The sequence below is a fragment of the Podarcis liolepis genome (genome assembly GCF_965112155.1).
Source record: "Podarcis liolepis genome assembly, chromosome: 14".
NCBI classification, from domain to species: domain Eukaryota; kingdom Metazoa; phylum Chordata; class Lepidosauria; order Squamata; family Lacertidae; genus Podarcis; species Podarcis liolepis.
Genome location: NC_139569.1, coordinates 11,530,055 through 11,552,363, shown reverse-complemented (window position 1 = coordinate 11,552,363; position 22,309 = coordinate 11,530,055). Strand labels below are relative to the sequence as shown.

Sequence of the window (22,309 nt, the reverse complement as noted above, 5' to 3'; positions counted from 1 at the left end):
ATGACTGTTTAAAGCTTTAAATATACAGTGGTATCTCAGGTTAAGTACTTAATTCGTTCCAGAGGTCCATTCTTAACCTGAAACTGTTCTCATCCTGAAGCAAAGTTCTTAACCTGAAGCACTATTTCTGGGTTAGCAGAGTCTGTAACCTGAAGCGTATGTAACCTGAAGAGTATGTAACCTGAGGTACCACTGTATTCTGGAGATATTGGGATGGAAATTGTATCTTGCACTCTATGTTTATCACCTCTGCAACCCTGAAGTCCAGAAAATGTTGGCATCGTAAAGCATTTACCAAGGCCACAAGCTCCCTGAGTGGAAGCCATGGTGCCAAGTGTTAATGTGCAGAATAATACATTTGAGATTATATATGATTTCAATATCTGCTCCAGTAACTAGTACCTGAGAAAAAGCTGGAGACCTCTTTCAGTGGACCATTCTTTTTGAGGTGTGTGTGAAACTATAAACTTGTGAATTACACACTGCTGCTTTTCAGATAACTGAAATTTGTACAAGTTGAAGATACATTATTTTCTTACCCCAGCACAAGTTAATCTCATAATGTTCTATTCATTTACACCGGCAAAGAATAGCATTTCCTGTCTTGCCTTACTTGCTTCATAATTTGAGATTTAGCTAGCTACCCTAGCCTCCTTTTGGCATTTCAATTAAGTTCAACCGTTCGCACATATACTTTTTATTAAATTTATATCCCACCCCAAAGAAGCTAAAGGTGTCAAACACTCAGGCAATAAAACAATTAGAACAGGGGTCAGCAAACTTTTTTAGCAGGGGGCCGGTCCACTGTCCCTCAGACCTTGTGGGGGGGCAGACTATTTTTTTTGGGGGGGGGATGAATTTCTATGCCCCACAAATAATCCAGAGATGCATTTTAAATAAAAGCACACATTCTACTCATGTAAAAACACGCTGATTCCCAGACCATCCACAGGCCGGATTTAGAAGGCGATTGGGCTGGATCCGGCCCCTGGGCCTTAGTTTGCCTACCCATGAATTAGAACATCTAAAATTAACTCCCAACAAACGCAGACTCTGCTTGAAAGGCTTGCTGAAAGAGGGAGGTGACACTGAAAAGGGAGACAGCATCTAACATTTAACAGGAGGGAATTCCAAAGGGCAGGTGCCATAAGACAAAAGGCAAGATTTTCCCCAGGGTCAGCTTCTGGTTGAAGTGTCTGGGTAAATGAAGATACTGAAGACACACCACAACAAATTCTTTAGGAAAATCATTTAATGAGAAAGCTGGAGAACGTTCATTTGTGTTTTTTTAAAAAATATTTTAAATATATATCTGCCATAAAAACAAAAGGCCATCCATAGTAAGAACGTATGTACACAAATCCTTTCAATGTATAAGTTATTTAATAAAAGGAAACTGTTTTTAGCAGTGAAGCTACACTAATATAAATGACCAGCAGATCGTTCCGTAATAGATTAACCAACCAGGGCAGAGCTGCCCCAACCCAGTGGGCAGAAAATACAGTTTCTTGGGCTCTCAAGATTATTAGGCGTTGAACTACTCTGGATAACCACCAAGGGAAACACCACAAATTGCCTCCTACCGTCCCATAATTTTGAGACAATTGTCTGGTGCACAGGACAAAGTATCTCAGCCTGCTCCTTCGCTTTTTGTTCACCTACAGGGCAGGTGAAAAGGAACTGCCGTGGGGGGGGGGGGAACCCTGAAGAGAGAAACCTAATTTCTCCCTGCCTCACACGTAGTTTGATGTAGACCAAAGGCAGCAACATAACTCAAACCAAGCCTTAATCCATAGAAACAGGTGCTGGCTTGATCTTCCAGCCTTTTTTGTTCTAAAAGGGTAGTAAAAGGTGTTGCAGGACTTAATGACTGTTCACCTGCTCAGGGATAAGGGGAGACACCGTGGATCTATGCCAGTGTTGTGATAAAACACTTGCAGAGATCCAAGGATCATGGGGTTTGGTGCATGGTGGGAGTTGCAAAAGATGAGCAGCTATAACCTCAGTTACACACACTTAGTTGCATCAGCATAGACATTTTGCCCATCTAGTAGTTTATTTCTTGAACAACATGGTAAGCTTGATCTTTTGTGCTGCAAAGGGAGAAAAAGACTTTTGTGATAAATCGCAATCCTATAAAAGAGGTCTCAATAGCATCCGCCAATGGAATAAATGCTAAAAATGTCCTAACGAATGTGCATAAAGGTTCGTTATTCTTGTGAAATCAGATCTAGATTGGCTATATGCCTTATGGTAGGTCTTCCGTGTGGGCAATTCCAAGGGTGCTCAATCTCACCCATGTGGGTGACAAGTTTCTTCATCTCATTTGCATTAAGCGCTGTTCCAACCATCACCTGTAGATGAAAAATAAAATGTTAAAAGTCTCATGAGGGTCAGTACTACCATTATCTATTTTTGGTTGACATACTTTACTTCCTTAATCTTAAAAAAGGAAGTTCCCTCCTATGTCCCGTTATCCAGTAAGCAGCTTTGAGCGTTATTTTAATAGAAAAGCAAGAAATAAATATGAAACCTCCAACGGATTAATACTTACAGACTTTCTACATGCTCGAGAAGCGAACATCTGTCTTACTCTGGAAGGCCTGCACATCACTCCAGGGCAGTCGCTTAACATGAAGATTAACTCCTCTATATCTTGTGGACCAAAAGTCCAGTTTTTGCTTGTAGGTAAAGAGATGAGTTTAACTCTTTGGGTAGCAGGAGCTGCAAGGTTTTAAATGAATGATTTAATAGCCACCACACTTTTCATGCGTACATTTTAAAAAAGCCAAACGTAAATGAAAAATTCCCACTTGTAATCTAAAACCTGAAATTTAGATTTTTAAATCGTATGCTCTTAATGCAGCAAGAGCATCTGATGTGGCTCTGTGAATGTAGATCTTCATCTGTGTGTGTGATGAAGCTGATGATTGATTGAATTTAAATACCGCCCTATACCTGGAGGTCTCAGGGCGGTTCACAGAACAAAATCAATATATATATATAGTCAAAATAGAAACAACGACCCAATAACACGCACACCCTGATTAAGGCAGCTGTTGAAAGATGGAGCGTGTCTCAAAAATAATTTTAAAATTTAATCATTTCTACCTTCGTGTTACGATTTCTAATTTTTAAAATGCAGAGCTGAAAAACGGATGCATGAAGAATTAAGGGCATTCGTAACACATGGGCCCTGCTGCAGTTAGGTGCAACTTTGGTCACGACACCAATACCGGACAAACAGGAAGCACAACTGTTTCACTTCCTCTCCTTTCTCCTCTCTCTCATGTCCAAAATAGAACCTTTCACACCCCAGGCCTCCAGAGATGAATGCTGCCCCATCTTCACAAGTCTGCATACCTCCCTGCCTCATTAACACTAGAATTTGTGTCCTGCTTACGGGCCCCCCATAGGCATCTGGTTGGCCACTGTGAAAACAAAATGGTGGACTCTGATGGGCCTTTGGCCTGATCCAGCAGGCTCTTCTTATGAGAGTAGGAGGTAAAGGTAAAGGTAAAGGGACCCCTAACCATTAGGTCCAGTCGTGGCCGACTCTGGGGTTGCGCGCTCATCTCGCTTTATTGGCCGAGGAAGCTGGCGTTTGTCTGCTGACAGCTTCTGGGTCATGTGGCCAGCATGACTAAGCCGCTTCTGGCGCACCAGAGCAGTGCACGGAAACGCCGTTTACCTTCCCCCTGGAGCGGTACCTATTTATCTACCTGCACGTTGACGTGCTTTTGAACTGCTAGGTTGGCAGGAGCAGGGACCGAGCAACGGGAGCTCACCCTGTCGCGGGGATTCGAACTGCCGACCTTCTGATCGGCAAGTCCTAGGCTCTGTGGTTTAACCCACAGCGCCACCCTGAGTAGGAGGTAGGAACTGTTAATACTAACAGATTTCTTACCAGCCATTCACCATGAGGTCCCCAAGGTAGGTTACAATTCAAAAACCCAATATTAAAGTTCATTTTAAACATCAAAGCACTGATTCAGACAGTAGAGAGAGATGTGAAAAACAGAAAGCACAAGGCAGAACATTTCCTGTTTTCTTTGCATGAATATCACAGTGGAGAGGTTGCACTCCGGACTATTGCTATAGCAACATGGGAGCTGCTTCTCTAGTCTTGCTTTATTCCATAGCAATATGAAAAGTCTATAACGCTCAGGTTGACAACTGCTCACTAGGATGGAGACCACTACTGTGGGAAGGAACCATAGCCCTGGGCTCACCTACTTGGTTCCCTTGTCTATACTGCATAAACTCTGTGAAAAGAAAACCCCAAGGCATTGCTAAGAGAAAAGAATAATTTCTATTAGGATGTAAAGCTGATGAAATTTCCAGAAGTGTAGCGTAGCTTCCGGGCTTTTTTTCAGGGCAGGAGCAAGGACATTTGCCAGAGCACCATAACACACAGACTATTCTTGCTCTGGCAAGTGAAAGCAAACAAGATTTTGAAGTTTCATTTACATTGGAGGAAGTCAGAAAAGGAAGGAAACAATGAAGCAGAGGCTAGATACGTCTTTCCTTTCCTTTGATGGGGTTCCTGACTTCATGGTAGCGGTGTAAGTGGTGACACTACCTTTGCAAGATTGCTTGCATTTCAGCTGGGTGAAAAAAGCTCAATGTGTTCTACAAGTTGAACCAATGCAGTCCAAAGCAATCCCTACCTACTTGCCACATAGCTGGATGGAGATTACTTCCAAGGACCTATGCAAACGATTGTTGCATACTATACACTGCTGCTGCTTTTCGGTGGGTATTGGTGTTGGAGAGAAAGAGAAAAGCAACCACCACTTGGGCAAAGGAACTTGGGCAGATCTTTGTACCCTAGATATTAGCATCCCATTTAGGCGGAAACTCACCATCTTCATCAATAACAAAATCAAATCCATTTTTTCTGAAAATTTCCAGGTTTTCCATTAAAATGCTTTCGCTTACAGCAGTTAAGTTAAGATTCTGAGGCCTGAAATAATGGGAGACATTGAAAAAAGAATAGAGTGTGAAGTTAGTGTGACAAGTGTTTATCTTGATACATTCTGGCAAAAGTCAGGCCCCACCTGATACATTTAAAGCAGTCTCATGCCACTTGGGTACTGTAGTTTAAGGGTGCTAGGAATTGTGGGGAGACCCCTGTTCCCCACCAACCAATCCCAAACTTCCCTGAAGCAGGATTGTTAAACCACTGGGAATTGTAGCTCTTAAACTACACTTTCCACAATTGTTTAGGGAAAGCCATGACTCTCCTTAAATGGTATACAGTGGTACCTCGGGTTAAGTACTTAATTCGTTCTGGAGGTCCGTACTTAACCTGAAACTGTTCTTAACCTGAAGCACCACTTTAGCTAATGGGGCCTCCTGCTGCTGCCGCGCCGCTGGAGCACAATTTCTGTTCTTATCCTGAAGCAAAGTTCTTAACCCGAGGTACTATTTCTGGGTTAGCGGAGTCTGTAACTTGAAGCGTCTGTAACCTGAAGCATATGTAACCTGAGGTACCACTGTAGTCTGCTTTAAATGAATAAAGCAGATGGGATCCAAAAGCTCCTCCAAAGATCAGATGGAAATATTTTAATATACATCCAATGAAATGCTTTTTACTACTATATTTTTTCCTCTTCTTTTTTATGAAGTTCAAAGGGGAAAAGAGGTTTGAGTAAGCCAAGCCTAACCTCAAATGTATCAAAAGACCATCCTCACATTAATCTTAGCATTCATAGGAACTTTGAATACAAGGACAGCTAAACTTCTTTTTAAAAAGTATTTAAAATGCTGTAAAACCCACCATAACCTGTGGCCAATTTTCAATTCTAACCCGACTGCTAAGTACCTAAGGCAGGCAACCCCCAAACTCGACCCTCCAGATGTTTTGGGACTACAATTCCCATCATCCCTGACCACTGGTCCTGTTAGCTAGGGATGATGGGAGTTGTAGTCCCTAAACATTTGGAGGGCCGAGTTTAGGGGTGCCTCACCTAAGGGGCTCAGGACACAGGTTCATGGGACATATTTGCATATGCTAATTTACAGATAACCCCATAGAAATTAAGATGGAGGGCTGCTGGTGCTTCAACTTGCAAAGTACTTGGCAGTGGACCCAGACACCCTATAAGCAAAGGAAAGCACAAACAAAGGCTTTAAAAAGTGAGGCGGGAGGAAAAAGAGCCCCAGGGACTCCCATAAAAAACCCTTTTATGAGCCCTAACATACACCCCCCCTTAAATCAGCTTGCATTCAAATTATTACCTTTGTTAGCTGTATCTCATTCCATCCCAAGTATGTGCTTCTTTAAACAGCCACAAGTTAAAAATATGTTTATCCAATCACTGCCATTCAGCTAGTACAGTGGTACCTCGGGTTACATATGCTTCAGGTTACATACGCTTCAGGTTACAGACTCCATTAACCCAGACTCCATTAACCCAGAAATAGTACGGTACCTCGGGTTAAGAACTTTGCTTCAGGATGAGAACAGAAATTGTGCTCCAGTGGCGCGGTGGCAGCAGGAGGCCCCATTAGCTAAAGTAGTGCTTCAGGTTAAGAACAGTTTCAGGTTAAGAACGGACCTTTGGAACGAATTAAGTACTTAACCTGAGGTACCACTGTACTTAGTATTTCTACCCCCCTCTTCTGCTCCCTGAACACCCAGAGCAACTCCCAAAGAAGCTCTACCATGCAATAAAAAAGCAACGAAACTGGTCCAACAGTAGGGCCTTCGCTGACTGCACTGAGCGGCCAGCTGCTCGTCTTGGGACACTTACGTGATCAGCTTTTGCCCCTGCAGAACAGTGTGCTCTTGCAACATCTCGAAGTTGTACTTCTCATCTGAAGCATGTTGATCAATGATGAAGAGGTCCGAGTTCAGCTTGGCTATTATAAACCCTAAATTGAACTGGCCGATTATGTCCATTTTAGCAAACATCTCTTTCCTGTATATAGGGAAAGGGTGGGGAAAGCAGGTTAAAAATGTGTTTACATTTTAGGGCAGGGGAACTACCAGCCCTTTAAGTTCCCTAAAAAGGTAAAGGTAAAGGACCCCTGACAATTAAGTCCAGTCGCGAAGGACTCTGGGGTTGCGGCGCTCATCTTGCTTTACTGGCTGAGGGAGCCGGAGTTTGTCTGCAGTTTTTTTGGGGTCTTGTGGCCAGCTGCCTAAAAGACTAGCAACTCGCTCCAGAAAGTTACAGTGAGCATCACAGTGAGTTGTGAAAAGCTCTCTCTGTCACCTCATGGTCAAGGACAGATGTGTAAGCAGCATTGCCCAGCTGTCCCTCAAGCAGAGTATATGGGAACCTGGGAAGAATTTTGCATGGGAACCTAAGATGGAAAGCTGTGTCTCACGGTGCAAAGCAAAGTTTCACCTACTCTACAGTGAGGATTTCCTGGTCACTGCAAATATTCCAGATGTACCATCCCACTCCTTTCAAGTCAAACAGATACCATTGCTTTGCCAATGGAGGAATTTAAAAGGTCAAATACCTTATTTCTTTTCTTAATTCGTCTTCTGCTGTTTTATTTTCTCCTGGGCTAATTTTTGCCCTGAATTTTCTGAATTTTAGCGCTGCTTCTTTCTTCTCCTGTTCCTGGCTTAGCTTCTGTACTCTGCCCATCAGTGCGCTCAGAGAAAACTCCAACGGTACGGTTTTCTTCTCCAGTTCTACAGGTACATCATACTGCGATAGGACTGAAGAATCCCGGTCATTCTCCATCTTTGACGGAGTGGCCACCTGAGAAAGAGGCTGGCTCATCTTAAAACGTTTCATTTTGGGGGGTGAACTGTCTGCCTGCTGGGATAATTGGCTCTCTTTGCTTTGGTTCAATTTGCATTCAGCTCCCCAGAAATCTCCCCTCGTCTCAAGACTGCCACTTTGAACTTCTCTGAAAATAGGAAAATCTTCAAGAGGTGAGCCAATTGCGTTTTCACAGCTGGAACAGCTACCATTTTCTGGCGTGCTTAAACCCACTTCCGATTCTGCTGAGGTGCTCCCACAACCAGAATCTTTATCTTCTGCTGATTTCTTGAGTTTTTTGCCCGAAAGCATGAATGTACTTGGATCCTCCTCTCTTCCACACTCCGCCTCTTTGCTGGAGCCAGTCTTCTTATTTGGAGAATCCAAAATGCTAAAAAATGCCGGAAGTTCTTTCTGCCCAGAGGAACTTTGTTGACACCTGGCATTTTCAACACCATGAAAACGGGCCCTTTTCACTTGGTGGAGAGAAAATGATTCCCTAAGTTTGGCAAGAGTGATTGCTGTTTTTTCTTTTGCGCTCAGATTCTGAGAGGAGGAGCCACGTGAAGTTTCCAAGGCAGGGCTTTCTGCCTCTTCTTGAAGCACTGTGAAATTTCCTAAGAAAGGGTGAAGAGAGGAGGGTTTTAAATTGCAATTAAAAATCACCCACAGGAATAAATCAAGGCCGCAATAGTGAACTCCGAGGCTCCATTTAGAGAAAGAGCAGCGAGAGCAGGGGTGGGGAAATGGATCTGGCCAGCCAGCTGAATCCTAGATTCCCCCCCCACCACCACAGTGGATCACTCTGACAGTTGGATGGAGGCCCGCTCAATTGTCAGTCATCTGGTTTCACAATGATATTGGGTGATGAAATTTTTCTTTGTAGTGCGGCAAGCTATGCTACAAAAGGAAATCCAAGTCAAGTGAGGCTTGAGGTCACCACTGATCAGCTGTGCAGTGGAGAACTTGGTCTTGCAGCAACTCCAGCAGGCTTGCAGTCACCATCAATTGACACTGATAACAATTGGGAGTGTACTTTACGGCTCCAGATTGTGCACCGCCCGCCACTTCTCTAGGTAAAGGTAAAGGGACCCCTAACCATTAGGTCCAGTCATGGACGACTCTGGGGTTGTGGCGCTCATCTCGCTTTATTGGTCGAGGGAGCCGGCGTACAGCTTCCGGGTCATGCGGCCAGCATGACTAAGCCGCTTCTGGAGAACCAGAGCAGCGCACGGAAACACCATTTACCTTCCTGCCGGAGCAATATCTATTTATCTACTTGCACTTTGACGTGCTTTCGAACTGCTAGGTTGGCAGGAGCAGGGACCAAGCAACGGGAGCTCACCCCGTCGCGGGGATTCGAACCGCCGACCTTCTGATCGGCAAGTCCTAGGCTCTGTGGTTTAACCCACAGCGCCACCCGCATCCCACACTGCCACTTCTCTACTTGGCCCATAACACATCAAGTTTGGAGCAAGAAATGTGATTCAGGGAAAACAGCTTAGCAGGCCAAATTGGGACCCATCTTGTGAAAATGCCAAGCTCCATTTCACAAACAGCAGGCAGAAATCCATTGATACCTGATGCCTTGTCCGTAACGCAAGGCACTGCAGGAAATCACATTAAAACTGTGCCTGAGTTTGTCTAACTAAACGAGGCCACAATTCTAAGTGGAAGTGATTCCCCGAGCCCCAGGGAATACAGCTGGGCTGACATTTGAGGAAATACGCACTGTGTGTAGCCGAACACAAACAGCTGAACCAGCCCGTTAACAATGCACTTTTAAAAAAGCATAATTATCCACTTAGAAAGGGAGTTGGTTTAAATGGCTGGTGTCATTCCTACCTTTAGTATCTGGCAATGTATGGTTGGCGATAAGTTTGTTAACATCACTGCCAAACATCCCCAACATTGAAGTCTTTAGAGTCGCCAATAGAAGTTTCTCTTCCTGCAACATTATTTGCCTTTTGTCGGGTGTCACATTGATGTCAACACATTCTAAAAACAAAGACATAAAATGGTATTGGCTTGGTTCACATTAACATTTAGTCATAGTTTTCTTAAGCGAAGCCATAGCATGTTTAACAAATGAATTAATCGAAAGCTGTCCTGCAGACAAAAAACAAATGAACCACGCCTTGTCTCTCCAAAATCTTCTAGCAACTTTTTGCCTCGTGCCTTTGCAATTTGGTGAGCATCTGGGTGGGCAAACAAAGCATGATTAAGGAAGGGTGTTAGGGGAATATGCACCTCCAAGCTCTAGTTAAAACAAACTAAAGCTCATTAGTAAACAACAAACCATGGTTTCATATTGTGGTTTGTTAGCAGTGAACAAGCCAATTCAGGCACTTCACCCCGGTTTAGAAGATTTCTTATCAACAGGGTAAATTTTAAGACTAATGCACTTCAGAGTGCAGAGATTGTGTATCAATTTACATCACAATCTGAAAAAAGCACACATTTGCTTGAAGTAGGGTTATCAGCTTTTGAACTAGATTTCTTGCTGCTTTTTATCAGTAGTCAAGCAGCATATCATGGAAAGCTTCACTTGTTGATTTCTGCCTATCAAACCTCTATTTAAAGGAAAGAAGAAAACCAAGCTCTTTTTTTAAAAATGGCCTGGTGGCAACCTGGCTTGTGAGTATTGGAATTGAGATTTACTGCCAACCGAGTGATGAAGAATCAGGATGTTTATCCCAACTGCTAAACAACAACCGCACACATAAACATACTTAATCTTTCAAGTTTTTCCTAGAGAAATGTGTGTGACTCACCGGAATTTGCACATATATTAAGAGCCACAAACGGATACTGGTGTCTGTTGTACATGTGGTATACTTCATTCACAACTTTGGAAACCTGTCCAGAAAAGAAGAAGGTGTTGAAGACAGAGTGCTATTTGCGCTCGCTGCAATTCAATCTGCATTCTTAAAAAGCTTCGTCTCACCACTTCCATGACACAGTGGGTGGAAAGGCAAACTACAGCTCTAAGGCTGTAAAAGTGAAGAACGAAGGCATTGTGTGTGTTGCGAGAGAGAGCCCTACCTTGCCTGCATCACAGGGCCGCTGGTTGATAAAGAAGAACTGCCTGTCTGTGGTACTTCTCCCGACACCATGATCGCAACGGGAAACAAAGCCTGTGATACTGATCAAAGTAAATATGTCAAGGATATGGCTCCAAAGAAGAAAAGCATAGAAGCTGTGCAATCTGACACACCTTTCTTTCTTTCTTTCTTTCTTTCTTTCTTTCTTTCTTTCTTTCTTTCAAAAAGACTAAAGCTGAGGTTTGTGGGGTTGCCGAGCTACCACAGACTCACACACCAACAAATCTGTCACCACTTCTCAACGGACTTTCATCCTGGGAAAGGGCAACCTCCAGCAAACTTCTCACTCACTGCTGAACGAGTGAGGAAGCTAAGCACTTATGCCAGGTACACTGGCTTTTTAAAAAAATAAAAGATGAGCTTTTAATTCCTGGGTCCTTCTTCAAAAGTTCTCAAACTTTGTCACAGCAGGTCTACCCATATCCAGAAAATAACTATCCACACATCCTTAAATATAAAAGATAAATGGATTACAATATTCATTCCTTTTTTATTATTCAGTTACCCTTGAACTGTGGGGAATGACTATTCCAAGCTGAATATCTTGACATGCCCGACATAGCTTTGTACACCTGTCAGAGTACCCAGAACTTCGACCAGGAAGCTTGTGGGACTCATTTCACTTAAGCCTAATTTAGTATATCTTCGCCCTAAACGCTTAAAATGAGAAATATTTTCATGCAGTCTCCTCGATTGGTTCCAGGTGGCAAGGAAGACTAATAGACGTGACTGACACACCTTAAAATTGTAGAGCTGAATGGTTAAGGCCGTGATCCTAAACATATCTACTCAGAGGTCCCACTGAATTCTGAATCAACTCAGAGGTCCCACTGAATTCAGTAGGCATTACCCTCATGAAGGAGGAAATTAGGATTTGCAGCCTAAGCCAATTAAACATAGGGAAGCTGCATAGACTGTGAGGTACGTACAATCTTCTACTTACGTATAAAAATTGGCTGGCATATCAGAAACATTCAGGCCATATTCTTCACAGACAGCATCACTAGGGGGTAGCTGAACGAAAGGAACCAAGCTCTGCACCTGGAAATAAGTGGTAGTTGATGGAACTCGCTTCTCCTTCCCAGCCACTGCCCAAAAACCAGAGGTTCATATACCAGCGCAGGGCTGCTTAGAAACTGTAAACAGCCCCACGCTTCTCTTTAAGCCTCTGGTTTTTGGAGGTTTAAGAAGCAGTGCAGGGCTGCTGACAAAGGGCTTTCAAACAGCTCTATGCTGCTCTTTGAAGGCCCAACATTCTGGGCTTCAAAGCACAGCACCACCACCCGATGTCACTAGGACAACTTACTTTCTGTCGTTAACTGTACAAAGCATTAACTGTGCAGGAGTAGAAGTACCTATCGCATTAGTTCACTGCAGTAGCAGTAGCAACAACCGTATGACTAGTAGTTGTAACAATACGGATGTTAATAATAATAATAATAACAGTAATACCTGCTTTTGTCCAAATATTGCTCCAATGTTTTCTTTTAAGTTTGAGCTCCCACTGGTGCAAACCACAGCTTGCTTCTTCCCTTGGCCAACCTGATTGGTGCAGTTAATACGAACTCCTGTTGAAATGATACAGTATGCTTGTAACACGTGAACCATTTTTGCATACTCCTGGCAAAAACAAAGAGATAGTGATGATTTTCCAGTGACTATGTAATGAAGCATGCTTACACAGACTATGTGTGATTATTGCCATTTCCCTCCCACTTCAAAACACCTTTTAATTCATGGCTTATTATCCTACCTCATCGTATAGAATATAACAACACAATAATGAGGGCTGGTGAATAGAACTGGTTAAAAGACTAAGCCGAGCACCACAAAGCCTCCCACTTAAACCTGCATCTGTCACGAGCTTGCAAGATAGCTTGTCTAAAGCTATCATATTCTCAATCTCTGGCCTACAACTACAACAATGAAGACCTACCTTAAAGGGTTGTTTTAGGGATTACCACACTATAAGCACATGTGAAGCACACTGAACACTAAGGCACTATATAAACTAAAAATAGTTACTACTATTGCCATTACCAGGCAAAGCCTCTTTGTTACCCAGGCTTTTGGCCTCTTTTAGTGTGGTGGTCCTGCCTTTTATCTGAATGGCTGTGTTTTTAGTTTTTTATTGGAGGTTCTTAATTGATTTTAACTTTGGGTCACTCTGAGAAAAACGACTAACAAACGTAATAATAAAAATGATAATGATCAACATTATTTATTATTATTTTTTGCATATCTACTAGGCATATCTTTGAAGGAAGGCAAGTGTTTACTCAGAACTAGTTTCTTGTTTATTTTTGGATCCTTCCCATCTGACTTTACCACCTGGTAAAGGAACACCTTTATTCACTCCCTCCAATGGCCCTTGCCTTCATTAGGATCTCTTACATTCATTCTTAAAAACAACGTTACTAGTAAGCTGCTCCTACCTTCTTAATGTTGCGCTGAAATTCTTTATGTCGTACCGGCAAGGTATAAAATAACTGCTGCACACTGACAGTCGTCCCCTGTTGTCGTGGGCAGGGGGTCCTCAGAGTGATTTTCCCACTGTGGTCAAATGCCAAGCGTGTGCCAACCTTTGCAGATTTGTGACAAGTAATGATGGAAACTTCACTGGAGGAAAAGAACAAATAAATGCTACAGGGGAAGAAAAGCTTCCAGGAGTTAAAAAACAAAACCACGCCGCATTTAATGCCAACAATTTTAAATTGTGAAAACTTGCTTCTTTTAAATTTGGGCTCCCATTCTGCTCAAAGACTCTTACGGGAATGGGAAAGGACTGTGGTATAAGATGTACCAACTGCTCTGGCCAGAGCTCTGCATTAAAAGCAGAGAAGAATCCTACCTCAATGCACACAGGGAACTCAGAGCTTCACCTCGAAAGCCAAACGTTTCAACACGTGTAAGGTCAGAAAACTCTTGTATCTTAGAAGTATAGTGTTTCAGAGCTGGAAAAATAAATGGTAAGATAAAACAAGAAGACATTCAGATGTCTTTTGTATAATATTACCTAGCATAAAATAATTAAAACAATTGATTCAAGGCTTTATTGCTTTATATCCGTGATGTGGTTTGGCGTATGTTTAATTATTGGTTTGCAAATAACACAGTATTCTCAACAGCGGTGCAGTAAGTTCCATAAGACCATCAAGTCCAGAGTCTAAAACATTTGCAGGGAACTTGAACTACAACCCCCATCACCTCTAGCCATTGACTATGCTTGCTGGGGCTGATGGGAGTTGTAGTTCGACAACAACTGTAGGGCCAAAGATTTGCCACACCTGGTTTGAGATGACCTAATTTTAGACTCTGGAATTAATGGACATGTGTGCCCTACCTCTTCTTTAGAGATGGCAACAAGCATTATCTCAAAATGTGTGCTTGAGGAGCCTCCTGATTTTTCTCCTGCGTGGACCTTGGACTTCTGCCCAAAAATATTCCTTGATGACACTGCCAATTCTCAAGCCACTCAGAAATCAAGTCTGCTTCTTCCCAGTAAACTAATGTCCCACTCAGCAACACGGGGGAGAAGCCCAGACTTCTCTGATCACCCAGAGTGGCAGTGTCAAAAGACAAAGTTGCCTTTACTCAAAAACCTAGTCAAGGAAACTGTTATAACTGCAACAGTAGGGCTCATTCAGTTTGCATCTCAAGAGTTAATTCTGCTGACAGTCAGTCAGTCAGTCAGTTGAGCAAGTGGAGGCGGCGGTAGCATGTGTCTTGATTGGCTGTGAGTTCTGGGGGAGTTTTTCCTCCATATATCTGGTTTAACATTTCTGTACTGAGTACAAGGCCTGAATAAAGAAAGACAAAACCTCTCCGTTTCTTCCTCTGAACATTACATACACTATTTTTGTTCAGTAAAGTGCTATCAAGATTTCTGAGTCTATCAATGACTGTCATTTAAGTGACTTTGCTAGCAAAAGCAATGAGGAGGGACAGGAAGTGGTGGAGACAATTTCCTTTTTGCTACTTCCCCCCAATCCAACTGCTACCCCACAATTCACACAAAAGATACACTCCACCGAACTCTCCGTTCTGTTGAGGTCAAACCTATTCATCTGTGGCTCTTAACTCTCTCGCTACATTATATAGAAGACTTGAAAAGGTTTGTTTCAAGAGTGAGATATATAGTCATTAAACAAATATGTCTAAGGGTGACAAAAGTACTGCTGCTAAAGTAAATGGTTTTTAAAATGCAGTTTTGCTGTGTATGTGGTATGACCTGGCTGCATGTTTTTTGCTTTTCGCCATAAACACGAATCTGGAAAGTAAAATTGGTTCTGAGAGTACATTAATAGCTTCTCTTAACCAAACTGATCTGACAGATTTGCATATAGAAAAGGAGGCATGAAACAAAGCTTACTCAAGCCTGCGAAGTTCTCTTCTTCTACACCACAACCGTTATCAGAAACTTCAATAAGGTCTGCTCCATAATCTTTAAGTTTCACTTCTACAAATTATAAAGAATATTTGTCACATAACAATTACAAAGCATCACCACATTTTGCCACATACAGGTTTACAGCAGTGAAGGGATTTCTATACATTTCCCTTTTAATGTTCAAAATGTATGCGAGGGCACTCTTAGTCAAACGTGGTTTTTTATTATGGTACTTCTGTTCTCTTTTCCATTTGTAAAAGCCACCCATTTGCAGACATGCACATGCAAACACCAACATAAGCAACATGCTAATAAGATTGCTAAACACGCACACTTGACAGCAAGCTTACCAACGCTGGTAGCACCAGCATCTATGCTATTTTCCACCAGTTCTTTCACCGCAGTACACAGATTCAGGACCACCTGTCCTGAACAAATCCGATGGACAGATTTCTGGTCTATTGGTTTGATAGCTTTAGAAGGCTGATCCCTTAAAAAAAACAAAAAACAGAATTGGCTTTCGAGCCCAAAAATTGGTTGAAATAACCCGAACGGCTGGATTTGAGACTCATAAATCAGATCATTATTAACCTTGAAATGAAGAGTCTCACGCTCGACTGGCTAAAATAATCCCGCAATTTTTTATAGATTGCAATCGTTTTGCTAACGGTTGGCCAATTACTTTATACAATTTGTGCTGCATTTGTGATGCTCTATTATTATATTTTACTGACGTTATTGCTATTTATTGTTTGCATGCCGCTTCGGGGGTCATGTGAATGAAAAGCGACATAGAAAAGCAACCACAGCCAATGCAAAGCAAGCTGCAACCTTGTTGCGCGCTTACCTAGGAAGAGCAAGCTCCATGGCGTTGCTTCGGAGCTGCTGTTTTTCTCCTTCTTCCTCGGCGGCGCTGAAGTTATTTTTTGTCAAATGTCCAAAATGCAATATGCAAACGACGCCACCCCGTTCATCATAGGGGAATGAATCAAGAGCAAGCACGAAGGTCTAAGCAGCGCCTCACTCAGAACGTCCCACTCGGAAGACGCGACCCACTTCGCGCTGGGCCTGAACAAACTACAGCTCCCAGAATTCTTTGGGGGAAGGGCCGGGCCTCCACGACTCTTCGACCATACTGCGCAGGCGCGGCCTGCCGTTCAATCGTTAGCGCCGCGCTTGCATCAGATTCCACTCTCCTCAGGCGACGAAGCCAACGGCAGAAAAGAAGCGCCGCCTTTTCCCGCCAGCGGGAGCCAATAAGACCTTCGAGGTGTCACCCACCCGGCGCAGGCCAATAAGAAGCGAAGTCGGGGGGCGGGTCACGGACGAACGCCCTCCAATGGCAGACGAGCAGTTTGCGTGGCGCTCGCGCGGGGCGTGGCTGTCTCTGTGCCTGCCAGTCAGTCAGTCAGTCAGTCAGCGAGGAGCCGCTGGCCGGGCAGCCACGATGCCGATGTACAAGGTGAGGCCCTTTCACGGGGGGCCTGGCTCGGCGGCGGTCTTGGCTGAGCACCTTCCCGCCTGCATGTACCGGGTTGGAAATATGCACCGTTGCCCCGAGGGCGGCTCCCCGTCAGCCGCCTCGCCGCCGCTGCTTCACGAGGTAGGAAGGAGGCGGCCCAGAGGCGCCGCACTCTGAAGCGGGCAGGGTCGGGGGGCGGGCGGGCGAGGGCTCTCCTTCCTTGGCCTCCCTTCCTAGGCCGCGCAGTGCGGCTCCTCAGCCCGGCCTGGCCTTCTTGGGGAGAGGCGCTGGCCAGCGCTTTCACTTTCCCAACCCGGGCTGAGGGAGGTTCTTGCGCCAAGGCCTGAGGCCGCCTCGCGTTGTACTTCCGGGCGGCTGACAGTCCATACGTTTAAATCTCAATTCTTACATTACACAAAGAGACACACACACACACACAAAAAAAAAACCCCACACCAAGAATCCAGGGAATTGTAGCTTACCCCCTCCCCTCTACATTGTTGTGAACTGCCCTGAGATCTAGAGAGGAAGGGTGGTATACAAATTTAATCAATAGTAATAATAATAATAGGGAGGTGGTTGGCACTGTAGGTTAAACCACAGAGCCTAGGACTTGCCGATCAGAAGGTCAGTGGTTCGAATCCTCGTGATGGGGTGAGCTCCCGTTGTTCTGTCGCAGCTCCTGCCAACCTAGCAATTCCAAAGCACGTCAAAGTGCAAGTAGATAAATAGATACCGCTCCGGCGGGAAAGTAAACGGCGTTTCCGTGTGCTGTTCTGCTTCACCAGAAGCGGCTTAGTCGTGCTGGCCACATGACCCGGAAGCTGTACGCCGGCTCCCTCGGCCAGTAAAGCGAGATGAGCGCCGCAACCCCAGAGTCGGCCACGACTGGACCTAATGGCCAGGGGTCCCTTTACCTTTAATAATAATAATATTATTATATTATCAAATGTTTTTGTATATGCAGCTGAAGCGGGTATATGTGGCTGCTGTTCTTCCAGGAATCTTGCAGGGCAGCACAAGTCAGGTGTTCCAAGTTCCTTCTTTCGGAATAGCTTTAGGACTTGACTAAAAGGTTATCTGGGAGTAATTGTATATGCTACCTTTATATATTGTTCATGGTTGCAGTTGGGTTAAATGTCTTTTACCTATGCTAGTGGTGGAGGACACAACCAGTCCGCAGGCCTAATAAGGCGTGTCTGGCCATTGTACGCAAAACACACCCACCTGTCAGTTACCTGACAACTTAGGGAATTTTACTTTGCATTTATACACCATTTGATAACAAATTTCTCTTAAGTGGTTTGTATAATAAAAAAGTTCAGGGATCTTTTGCTCTTCAGTCTTAGCACTGAGTAGCATAGCACTAAGATCAGATATAAGCCTCTTGCCCTGTTGTTTAAAGGCAGCAAGCAGTTTCAAAGCACGAAAACTCTGAATCACTTAATATCTACTTGTCAAAATGGCCTGTAGACAGTGGGCCAGATAATAATAATAATAATTTTTTATTTATATCCTGCCCTCCCCAGCCGAGGCTGGGCTCAGGGCGGCTAACAACAATAAAATCCAGCCCTACATCTTTTTCCAGTTTCCCACCTGTATTTCCCGCCCCTTGACCTGTATTGAACCTTGATATATTGGCAGAGTTCCCATGTGCATGTATGCATGGATGTTGGATAATACTAGCATGGAGACTTATAGAGTGTTAAAGCTGAGGTACGTGGGAAATATCCGTCTGTTTTACACAATATTAAAACAGTTAAGTGAATACCAATTGAACTTTATTTAGGAGGAAGTTGATCCAGCTCTTCAGGCACTTGAATCCCGCCAGGAGGAGATCTTGAAACGCTTGTATGAGTTGAAAGCTGCTGTGGATGGGCTTTCAAAGATGATCCAAACACCAGATGCAGACTTTGATGCAACAAACATAATCCAAGCAGATGAACACATTCCTTTATCTGCTAGTGCTGCAGAGCTTGACAATTTACTTGGGAAGGCAAGTTCAGATTAACTTTCTCTACACCACAATTCCTGTATATTTGACTTAACCATTGTTGGAGTTTTTATGACTAATGGAGTAATTAGCATTCAGGCCAACACTCAGAATGATTTATCACTAAAACATAGCTAAAATCCACAGAAAAGCACCTTGTGATAGGTGGGAGGGGTACAGAATTATTTTAAAGCTAAGCTTTAATGAGGTTATTAGCATTCAATCCAGCACTCAAAATGAATTCAGTGAGCGGGGTCTCATTGTTTTAAAACTAAGCTTGATAATAGATCTGAAATATTTCTTAAAGCCAACCAGAAATCAAGCATTTAACAATTCTGGAAACAAACAAAAACTCGGCTTAATTCAGTTATGGTTTCCACATAACTTGAAGACATGGTTTGTTTTGTTTAACTGGTTTCTTTGCAGATCTGAACCCACCCCAGCCAACTAACTGGGTTGTGTCCAATAAAGCAGAATATGAATCTGTATTTTGAAGCTGATGTATGGCCGTCTCTGCTCCTGTTAACAGTGGTTTCTTGTTATTTCTGAGCCCACCATCCTTGTTTAACCCTGGTTTGCTACAGTTGCTTTGCTTGTGTAAGGTTTATCCTGGTTGGTTCAAAAACTCAAAACAAGCTGTGCCTTAGCACTGTATGCAAATCTGGCCTCTGTTTCAAAGTATCAACAAAATAATTAAATAGTAACTGAATCCAGCCAAATAATGATTTAATATAAGATCTTGTGGGACTTGTTAAGAAATTTGTGCCTAGTTCTTTGATTGATACCCAATGGGACGAAACTGGCTTTAAAGTGCAGGTAAAATGCTCCATAACTTAAAAATTGATCTAGTATCTTTTCTTACCTATCAGTTTTGGTTTTGGTGCTTGCTGGTTGCATATTGCTTTGTTCGGGCATTTTATGGCCGTTATGTTGGATGTGGCTTAAGTTGCTAGATACTGTGGGTTCTGTATTTTAATCTTTTTTACTTAACAGTTTTATTGTATGATTTTTAAATATATTAAGTGTTTTAAAATAAATGAGAGACTGGTAGATTTGGGCTGGAATGGATTTCCTGTAGTTTTTTGTTGTTTCAGGAATAGAGTTATTTCTCAAACGACACATTGATTTCACTAATTTTTAAAGTAAACATTTTTGGGATGCTACTACTAATCATGGGAGACAGAAGCCTCCTTTTCCTCTAACTATATGTTTTTTATTTTAAAAAGTGGAACAAGACTTCTCTTCATGAGCCAGTGCATAAATAGACATTCAGTAACTCTTCTAAAGGTCTGCGACTCTTGGTAGTTCTCAGCTGAACCATTCATCTGGTGGATGTTAAAGGTCGGCTGCCAGTTGTAAAAGCCTTTAGTAGAACTTCATTGGTTTTGTGTGTCTTGCAGTTAATTATGAGGGTGTCTGTGTGTTGTGCTAAGCAAGAGTGGGATGTGAATCGATGCATGAATGTGTCACTTGAACAACTTACTAATGGCGACTTATTTTCCTACAGGACTATGGAGCTCTGAAGGATATTGTGATCAATGCAAACCCCGATCACCCACCACTGTCATTGTTAATACTCCACAGCTTGCTGTGTGAGCGTTATAAGATACTATCAGCTGTTCATACACACTCATCTGTGAAGAGTGTGCCAGAAAATCTCCTGAAATGCTTTGGTGATCAGCCTAAGAAGCAGTCGCGTCATGAGTATCAGTTGGGATTTACATTAATTTGGAAAGATGGTAAGTCCAGCACATTAGGAAAAGGGACTCATTCATTAATGTTAACATGTTATGAGTAGCACACAATTTCTTGATGTCTAATGACAATAAATGTGTATCTGCAGCAAATGGGCCAGCCGCTGGCCATGAATAAATTTGCAACTGGGCAGCTCAACAACTAGTTTGTCCACAACATGGTCATTCTTTAGACAACAGAATACATTGTGAGAAGAGCTGTAGTAGATGAGTCAATTCTAGTGCCAATAATTCACCTTCAAGATTCTGTTCTCTTCCTGTATGATGCCCCCCAGCTGCACAATGGGACTCCCTTCTCCCTTTTCCCATGTCCCAAATCTGCTCCGGGTGTCCCCCAAGCACCCACATTTTGGAAGTGCATAGGGAACAGAAGAGGAAGAAGCCCTGTTGCATGAGTTAACTTGTGCTACATTGGACCTCTTTTCATTCATGCAGGTTGATAGGTCAATAGCTGTACGTTGCAGGGAAGATCATTGAGTCTTTCATTCTTTGCTTTTCAAAGGACTTCTGAGAAATTTGAGTAACCTAGTTCCTAGGAATGCAGTTTCAAAAATATTGCTATGAAGCTTCTATTATATAATCTCTACAAGAAAACTATAATTGTGAAATTAACTTTCAGCTGAGGAATTATAAAGCATCTTAATAACCCTAGTGTGTTTGCTAACTTGCTCTTAACTGCTCAAATAAACTTACGTTCCATTGTTAGGCAGTTCTTGGTTTTTACCTGCAAGATCAATTAAGCTTTCTGCTCTAGTTAAGATGTTTAGTGTTTAGCTTAAGTAAAACTGTCAGTTGTGAAAGTAGAAAAGGAGCATATAATACTCAGTCTTCAGTGTTTCAAACAATAAAATTAAGTTCTTCTGCTATTATGCTACCTTAACTGACAAAGCCATTTTAAGTTAACGCTGGCCTATGGTGGTGTGTTTGGAAGAAGAAACTAAAAAGTAACACTACACACTGCCTACTTTTTGAAGAAAGCGCATATTGCTGTAATGTTGAAGCTGGAAATGGCACCAGTTATCCCAATTGCCAGGCTTGGATTAGGAGGAATCTGTTAGTTTACCTGTTCAGTAATCTCTCATGGGGACATTTCCTAGCAGCTGTAAGTAAAAGGTAGCATGGCTGACTATATGCAAGTATTCTATAAAAATTCAGTATCTTATATAGAAAATCTGGCTAGCAATTAATGACATAATGGGACTTGTTTATAATTGTGTTTAATGGTTCGAATGAAATGTATCTGTCTCTTCAAGACGCCTGCTTTTCTTGTCTAATGTCCTGTTGCATTGTGTTTGTTTCAGTGCCAAAATCCCAGATGAAGTTCAGCGTTCAGACCATGTGTCCCATTGAAGGAGAAGGAAATATTGCTAGGTTCTTGTTCTCCTTACTTGGTCAGAAGCACAATGCGGTTACAGCAACTCTGATAGACAGCTGGGTAGATACATCCATCTTCCAACTGCAAGAAGGGAGCAATAAAGAAAAGGCAGCTGTTTTGCGATCTATGAATGCAGCCCTTGGCAAGACATCCTGGTTGGTGGGCAATGAACTGACAGTAGCTGACGTCGTGGCCTGGTGTGCACTTCAGCAGACAGGGAGCACCAATGCTGTTCCAGCCAATGTGCAGAAGTGGCTAAAATCTTGTGAGAATTTGGCACCTTTTAACTCTGTTCTCAAGTTGCTGAATTAAACATGTTCTATAGAAAGGGACACAGTTGAAATATTTTCTATATTTACATGTGTGCAGTGAGCCTGGGTTATATAAAGCCTGTGAATTAAGTTTTAGAAGGCAACTGTCAAAGGTCTTATGTCAATAAAATGCATCACTTGCCCTTTGTGTATATCTTTTAGTGCTTGGTCCCTCTTTTAGAGACAGCACAGT

General features: G+C 42.9%; 2 protein-coding genes across 3 annotated transcripts; one reads left to right on the top strand and one right to left on the bottom strand.

Moving 5' to 3' along the window:
• Nucleotides 1-1,234: 1,234 nt before the first annotated feature.
• On the bottom strand, nt 1,235-16,300 carry PMS2 (PMS1 homolog 2, mismatch repair system component). The gene is made up of 15 exons (XM_083474280.1): nt 16,069-16,300; nt 15,572-15,711; nt 15,204-15,290; nt 13,683-13,785; nt 13,267-13,450; nt 12,284-12,451; nt 11,775-11,872; nt 10,773-10,872; nt 10,502-10,586; nt 9,573-9,725; nt 7,477-8,344; nt 6,759-6,926; nt 4,866-4,966; nt 2,555-2,724; nt 1,235-2,354 (listed from the first exon to the last, which is right to left on the bottom strand). Exons 1-15 carry the CDS (start codon nt 16,086-16,088, stop codon nt 2,211-2,213), a joined length of 2,589 nt encoding a protein of 862 aa, XP_083330406.1. The 5' UTR covers nt 16,089-16,300; the 3' UTR covers nt 1,235-2,210.
• Nucleotides 16,301-16,549: 249 nt separating this feature from the next.
• AIMP2 (aminoacyl tRNA synthetase complex interacting multifunctional protein 2) lies at nt 16,550-22,268 on the top strand. Of its 2 annotated transcripts, none has more exons than XM_083474511.1 (4): nt 16,550-16,683; nt 18,473-18,679; nt 20,184-20,415; nt 21,732-22,268. In XM_083474511.1, the coding sequence occupies exons 1-4, from the start codon at nt 16,561-16,563 to the stop codon at nt 22,115-22,117; spliced, it is 948 nt and encodes a 315-aa protein (XP_083330637.1). In that variant the 5' UTR covers nt 16,550-16,560; the 3' UTR covers nt 22,118-22,268. The 2 variants fall into 2 exon arrangements, with proteins under 2 accessions (XP_083330637.1, XP_083330636.1); XM_083474510.1 differs by having other exon boundaries at nt 16,550-16,824.
• Nucleotides 22,269-22,309: the final 41 nt, after the last annotated feature.

Excerpts from the sequence above, each read along its gene's own strand:
- PMS2 (XM_083474280.1), bottom strand. The coding sequence starts at position 16,088 with ATGGAGCTTGCTCTTCCTAG. Across the intron at positions 4,967-6,758 it reads CAGGGGCAAAAGCTGATCAC|GCCTCAGAATCTTAACTTAA; the intron begins GTAAGTGTCCCA and ends CCATTATTTCAG. Across the intron at positions 2,725-4,865 it reads TTTTGTTATTGATGAAGATG|CTCCTGCTACCCAAAGAGTT; the intron begins GTGAGTTTCCGC and ends AAAACCTTGCAG.
- AIMP2 (XM_083474510.1), top strand. The coding sequence starts at position 16,561 with ATGGCAGACGAGCAGTTTGCGTGGCGCTCGCGCGGGGCGTGGCTGTCT. Across the intron at positions 16,825-18,472 it reads CGCCGCCGCTGCTTCACGAG|GAGGAAGTTGATCCAGCTCT; the intron begins GTAGGAAGGAGG and ends AACTTTATTTAG. Across the intron at positions 20,416-21,731 it reads TACATTAATTTGGAAAGATG|TGCCAAAATCCCAGATGAAG; the intron begins GTAAGTCCAGCA and ends TGTTTGTTTCAG.